Below are 7583 nucleotides of genomic sequence, written 5' to 3'. Positions count from 1 at the left end.
CCTGTGGCTCAAGCGGCTAAGGCACCAGCCACATTCACCTAAGGTGGCGGATTTGAATCCAGCCCAGGCCCGCCAAAACAACAATGATGGCTGCAACCAAAAAATAGCCGGGCGTTGTGGTGGGCACCTGTGGTCCTAGCTACTTAGGAGGCTGAGGCAGGAGACTCACTTGAGCCCAGGAGTTGGAGGTTGCTGTGAGCTGTGATGCCACCACACTCTACCTAGGGGAACAGCTTGAGGCTCTGTCTCAAAAAAAAAAAATTTTGGTAGCATTTTGTTCAAATTTAGCTGGAAATCCATAACTAAGATATTTAATCCACTGAGTATCAAAAAACTTTGGTTTTGAAACTTTCAGTGAATTATGATTATTTTTAAAAAGGTTTGCAAACAGAAAGGCATTGAAATCTCTCTCTCTAAAAGCAAAGAAAGAACTGAACAAAATACATATTCGGAGTTCAAATGGTATATCTAACCTTATGTACAGAATCTTTTATTTGAGTTTCTGTGTTTATTTGGACAAATTCCTATTATGTACTAAAATATAATGAATTAAGAAGACCTTGAGTTTTGTAGCATATAAATTTGCAAAACATTCAAAAGAATCATGAATCTAATGAGTTTCTTATTTTAACATTTTTCCTTAAAAGGTTAATAACAATAGAGGCAAAAATGCGATGATCTAGTACCTGAGAAAACATTTGAGTTGAAATTATTATACGTTAAATACAAAAAATTTTTTAAAGTATGAGAGACTCTTTCACTTAGCAATTTGTTCTGAATACCTATATATTCTAATTTGAAATATTATACTTTATAGTAAGGAGTAAAAATGTGCAGGCATGCAAGGCTGGCTCAACATTCATTTAATGCAGATCATTATATCAATAAGCAAAAGAAGAAAAACACATGATCATCAGTAAATACAGAAAAAGCATTTGACAAAAATCCAGCACCTATTCATGATTTAAAAAAATATAAACTATCAATCTCTCAGTAAACTAGAATATAAGGGAACTTCCTCAACTTGAAAAATAATATATACAAAAAGGCTGTAGTTAATCACTTCTCACTTATATGGTGAGAAACTGGATGCTTTCCTACTAAGATCTCCTTTCACCACTCCTTTTCAAAATTGTACTGGAATTCCTAGCTAATTCAATAAAACAAGAAAAAGAATTAGGTATATTGATTGGGAAGAAAGAAATAAACTGTCTTTGCACATAGGTAACTCATTGTCTATGTATAAAACCCAAAGCAATCAACACAAAAACTCCTGAAACAAATAAGTGATTACAGCAAGGTTTCAGAGGCTAAGATTAATATATAAAAGTTAATTGCTTTTCTTTATACCAGCAATGAACAAATAGAATTTGAGATTAAAAAACATAATACCAAAATGATTACTCATGTATAAATCTAATAAAATATATGTAAGAGTTATATGAGGAAAACTATAAAACTCTGGTGAAAGAAATAAAAGAACTAAATGGAAAGATTGAAGAGATTGTCCATGCTCATAGATAAAAAGACTAATGTTAAAATCAGTTCTTTTCCACTTGATCTATAGATTCAATGACTAACCAACAAACTTATTTTGTAGACATAAACAAATTTATTCTAAAGTTTATATGGATAGGCAAAAGACACAGAATAGCCAACACAATATTGAAGGAGAAGAACAAAGTTGGAGGACTCACACTGCCCAATTTGAAGACTTCTTATAAAGTGACAGTAATCAAGACAGTGTGGTATTGGTGAAAGAATAGAAAAACAGGTCAATGGAACAGAATGAAGTCCAGAAATAGACCCACGTAAATGTAGTCACTGATTTTTGATAAAGAACCAAATAGTTTTTTCAACAACTACAACTAGACAAAACATCTATGGGGGGAGTGGAGAATCTAGACGCAGACATTATATTCTTTACAAAAAAAAAAAAAAGTAATTTAAAAAAACCACATATCTAAATGTAAAATGCAAAACTATAAAAGTTCCAGAAGATAACATAATAGACAGTGGGCATGGTGATGGCTTTTTAAGTATAATATCAAGGGAATGATCTGTGAAAGAAGGAATTGATAAGCTGGAGTTTATTAAGATTAAACACTTTTAATCTGTGAGAGACATTGTTAGTATATTTTTAAAAAAAGGCACAGACTGGGAGAAATATTTGCAGATTGTTAATCAAACCATAGAAGAACTCTTTGGGCCCATAGCACAGTGGTTACGGCATCAGCCACATACACCAACTGTGGCGGGTTCGAACCCAGCCTGGGCCTGCTAAAACAACTGCAACAACAACAACAAAAATAGCTAGGCCTTGTGGCAGGCACCTGTAGTCTCAGCTACTTGGGAGACTTAAGCCCAAGATTATGAGGTTGCTGTGAGCTGTGACGGCACAGCACTCTACGGAGGGTGACATAGTGAGACTCTGTCTCAAAAAAAGAACTCTTAGAAACAATAATAAAACAAGCTACCTGAAAGCCTAACTTGTGTGATTCCAGTGAGATTACATTCTGGAAAAGGCAAAACCATAGAGACAGTAAGAAGATTGTTGTTGCCTGGGCTGAGGTGAAAAAGAGGGGTGAATAGGTGGAGTATAGATGATTTTTTTTAAGGTAGTGAAAATGTCCTATATAATTCTATAATGGTGGATGCATTTCATTATAAATCTGTCCAAATCCATAGACTCTCCAACACCAAGAGTGAATCCTAATGTAAATTATGGACTTTGAGTGATAATGATGTGTCATGAGTTACAAAAAGTGTACCACTTTGGTGGGGGAAGCTACATATGTGTAGAGACCGGTGAGAATTCTCTGTACCTTTCGCTCTATTTTGCTGTGAACCTTAAAGTATTCATTGCCAGTGATTTGAACATTCTTGTATGCCATGCTAACTAATTTGGTGATCAGTGTTACTGGTATGCTTTTAGAAGAATATTTGCATTTTATAAAGATCACTGTAGCAATAGAGGAGAGTAGATTTAGGATTTAGAGGACAGGCCAGTTTCATAAGAGGTTATGGGTTGAATTTTGTCCCTCAAAAGATATGTCGAAGTCAAATCCTAATCCATGGTACATTATTACATTATTTTGGAATCAGGTCATTGCAGATAAAATCAAGTTAAAATGAGTTCATGCTGGAAGAGTGTAGGCCCTTAATCCATTCTGCCTAGGTCATGATAAGATGAGAGAAACACACAGAGGAAAGACAGCCAGGTGAAGACAGAGGCAGAGATTGGAGTTAGGTTGGCATCAGCCAAAGAACACCTGGAGCTGCCAGGAGCCGGAAGAGGCGAGGAAGAACCTCACAGAGGCTCTGAAGAGAGCATGGCTCTGCCACAACCTTGGTTTCAGACTTCTGGCCTCCAGAACTGTAAATTTTTCTAAGCCACCTAATGGCAGCCATAGGAAAGTAATCCAGGCGATATCATGGTAACCCAAGCATCAGAGGTAAGAGTTTAAACGGAAGCATTTGAGCTAGGATGGAGATCATGGTAGAGATAAAACAGGTAAGCAGAGACAGAACTGGAATGACTTAGATAATCAGTGATAAAGGGGGGTGGGGAGAAAACCTTGGTTGATGCCAGCTTTTGGTGTGGATTGGGGTGATACCATTCATCAACCCAGACAGAGAATAGTGCCAGGAATGAAGAGGTGTGTGGCAGGTGAGTGGGTGGATATCCAGGTAATGATGTCAGATGGGCCCTGGGCTTATAGATATGGAGGCTCAGGAAGAGAGAGAGCACAAAACAGGGATTTGTGAATTGTTGGGGGTCCTCAAACTTTTTAAACAGGGAGCCAATTCACTGTCCCTCAGACCACTGGAGGGCCAGACTGCGGGTCCCAGAACAAGTCGGCTGCTAAGCAGGACAAGTGGCAGCAAAAACACCTGGCCAGCTGGATAAATGTCCTCAGTGGGCCGTGTGTGGCCCGTGGGCCATAGTTTGAGGATGCCTGGTTCAAGGGTTAGGAAAAGCCTGAGAACATAAGATTTAAAAGGGAGCCCTCATAGCATAAGAAAAGAAGAAAAGATTGAACTCTGGTAAGGTAACGTGGTGGGAGAGAGGACAGAAGACGTGGAAAGGGCGGACTGAACGGCCAGGGACAAATGCAGGAGAGCAAGCTCAGGAAAGGAGGATAGGCCACCCCACCAAATGCCACAAAGGGTATGTTAAATGCCCTTGAATAACAAGAGTTACTTCTAAAGAGTGCTGTACCTTTTTAGGTGCTGGAATCCATCAAACCTCTGGGACTATACAGAAATACTACCATTTTTATTTGGGAAAGTGGCTAATGTAGACGTGTCCTTCTGTGTTCCTTCTAGTCTATTTATAGCAAAACAATGTGATATTGAAATGTATTAAATGAAGAAGTATAAATAACTATGTAGTACACGTGTTAGCTATTTCACTTTTATCGGGAATCTTTTATTGACATATATAATGACTGATGTGATTCCTTCTAGTATATGACAATATACTAGAAGTGCTTCTCACTGCTCCTGATACTAATTATATAGCACACTGGACAGAACTGCTACTCGTAAGTCACATACAATTCATCACGGGCTAAAGAGGAATTCTCTGAAGTTCAGTGAAAAAATGCAAAATTATATACACAGTGTGATTCCAAGTGTCAAATATCTGGACATAAAAGGTAGGGACATAAATTAATGCTGATGATCTATTAATTGTATTGTGTTTGTTTTGAATGTCACCCAGCAGTGCAAAGGTTTCCCAGATGGCCTGGGGTCTAACTCGTTTGTGTGTGGCACATAGTAGGTTTTCCAATAATGTTAGTTGAACAGCAAATAAGTTCACAAGTTAACAGAGGAACTCTATTCTTAGCATGGACTAAATGGAAATGAAAAAAACACAGAAGGAGAGAAAGACCCTGGGAATATTGCAACATTTAGTACGGAAGTATGTAAAGAAAATTGTGTTAATGCAAACTTTTTGTAAAATGTTTGATGTGTAACAGGAGCAGACAAGGAGCACGATTGTATAGCATGTGCTGCTGGGAACCCCTGACTGGTTGAGTGACTTGCCCTCTCCATTTCAGGAGCTGCCCTATGACGCCCTGCGGTACATGACGGGTGAGTGCAACTACGGAGGCCGGGTGACCGACGACTGGGACCGGCGCACCCTGCGCAGCATTCTGAACAAATTCTTCAATACAGAACTGGTTGAAAACCCAGACTATAAATTCGACACAAGTGGCATATATTTTGTCCCTCCTTCCGGTGATGTAAGTATGCCGTTCAAGAAAACTAACATCAGCAAAACCTGAAATTCCTCGGCTTGAGATGATAATTTTTTCTTGTTTAGGATGTTTATTGGGACTCTGTGATTCACATGTATGTGTATATACATATACATTTATATACACACACATATGTACATGCATATGTGTATAACATGGTTTTTTCCTCACGAAAGAGACAAGTTGTATGATTATTATTTGCAATGTAATGATTTGTCATGTGTATATGTTGTGAAATAATGAACAAAATCACCTCAATATCCCATCACAGTTATCTTTTTCAATATTATGAACAGTCATGAGGTCTACTGTCATAGCAAATTTTAGGGTACAAGGCATTATTATAAACTATAGTCATGACCTCCAAATATAGACACTATGTTTCCAAAACTTATTTATCTATAGCTGAAAGTCTGTACCATTTGAACACTATCTCCCCATTCCCCCGACCCAGCTCCTGAAGACCAGCTTTGTAATCTGTACTTCTATGAGTTCAACCTTTTTTTTTTTTTGAACTTTATTTTCAGTGTCTTAGGGAGTACTCACATTTTGTGTACATCAATTTTTGCACAAATTGAGTCAAGGCTGTAAGTGTGCTTAAGTAGGAAACTATAAGGATCCTAGAAGAGGCCCAGCTTGGTGGCTCACGCTTGTAATCCTAGCACTCTGGAAGGCCAAGGAGGGTGGATAGCTTGAGCTCAGGAGTTCGACACCAGCCTAAGAGAGAGACTCCATCTGTAAAAATTGCCAGGCATTGTGGCCAGCACTTGTGAGTTTCAGTTATTCAGGAGGCTGAGGCAAGAAGATTGCTTAAGTCCAAGAGTTTGAGGTTGCTGTGAACTATGATGTAATGGCACTTTAACAAGGGCAACAAAATAAAATTCTGTCTAAACAAACAAAAAAATGAACCATGGAAGAAAAAGTTGAAAAAACTCTTATTGATATCAGCCTAGGCAAAGAATTCAGGAAGAAAACCCCCAAAGCAATCCTAGTTATAACAAAAACGAATGGGATCTGATCAAATTGAAAAGCTTCTGCACAACGAAGCTTTTAATATGTCAAAAGAGCAAATAGACAACCCATTGAATGGGAAAAAATATTTGCGTATTATACATCTGATAAAGGACTGGTAACCAAAATCTAAAAAGAACTCAAGCAACTCTGCAAGAAACAACCAAACAACCACATAAAAAGTGGGCAAAAGACATGAACAGAAACTTTTCAAATGAAGATAGACTAATGCCAACAAACTCATGAAAAAATGCTCAGCATCTGTAATCACCAGGGAAATGCAAATCAAAACCACAGTGAGATGTCACCTATCTCCAACAAGAGTGACTTGTATTAATAAGTCCCCAAGCAACAGATCTTGGTGTGGATGTAGAGAGAAAGAAACCTTTAGACACTTTAGTTGGTGGGACTGCCAACTACAACAACGTCTACAAAAAATCATATGGAGATACTTCAAAGAACTTAAAAGTAGCCATTTGGCCCAGCAATCACACTCCTGGGCATTATACCCAAAGGAAAAAAAAGTCATTTTGTAGAAAGGATCCCACACATGAATATAACAGCACAATTCATAATCACAAAGATGTGCAAACAACCTAAGTGCCCACCAATACATGAAACGGATTAATAAAATACTTGCTATACAGTATTACTCAGCTGTAAAGAAAAATGGCAATTTAGTATCTTTTGTGACAACCTGGATAGAACTGAAGGTCAGTCTTCTAGATGAAACTTCATGGGAATGGACACATAGATGTACTCAATACCAGGTTGGAGCTGATTGATCAACACTTCAGTGCCCAGATGGAAGTAAAGGGCAATGAAAATCAAACTGGGGGGAGGGTAAATTCACACCTATTGGGCGTGGTGCACACTGTCTGGGTGGGGGGCACACTTACAGCCTTGTGATGATAGTTTTTTAAAAGTGGTGACTTTTCTCCAGGCCTTGTATTTTGCTTACCCGGTCTGTGCTTTCATCAGCCATACAGGGACAGAGCAGCCCCCAGGCATAGATGGAGGTGGTGGTTTCCTATTTTCTGTAATGTAAGAAATATCAGGAACGTTCCTCACACAAGAATGGCTTCCTCAGTTGCCTGAAATTCTGTCATCATAATTCAGTCCTTTGGGTAAAAATGAAACTATCCCCAAGTAAAGTGAAAATGTGCATGAGAGGAGTTATAAAATATCATTAACAGTAATTGTTAATATTTATATTACAATGATTTACCAGTCAGCTATGAGCAGTTATCTCACTAGAGTGTCAAATTAACATTGGTAACATTATTTTGACCCTTTTACAAAAGA

At 38.1% G+C, this 7583-nt stretch overlaps 1 protein-coding gene across 1 annotated transcript in view; it reads left to right on the top strand.

Annotated features, from left to right (window-relative positions):
• The window catches only part of DNAH7 (dynein axonemal heavy chain 7), a 272843-nt gene that overhangs the window by 243455 nt on the left and 21805 nt on the right, over positions 1-7583 (top strand). The window contains exon 58 of the mRNA XM_003796072.2: positions 5067-5252. Coding sequence (XP_003796120.1) covers positions 5067-5252 — 186 coding nt within the window. The remainder of the gene's footprint in view (positions 1-5066; positions 5253-7583) is intronic.

This window comes from Otolemur garnettii, unplaced genomic scaffold, assembly GCF_000181295.1.
Source record: "Otolemur garnettii isolate 467f Iridium unplaced genomic scaffold, OtoGar3 scaffold00100, whole genome shotgun sequence".
Classification (NCBI taxonomy): Eukaryota; Metazoa; Chordata; class Mammalia; order Primates; family Galagidae; genus Otolemur; species Otolemur garnettii.
The sequence above is the reverse complement of the archived record's forward strand: the minus strand, read 5'-3'. Positions and strand labels throughout refer to the sequence as shown.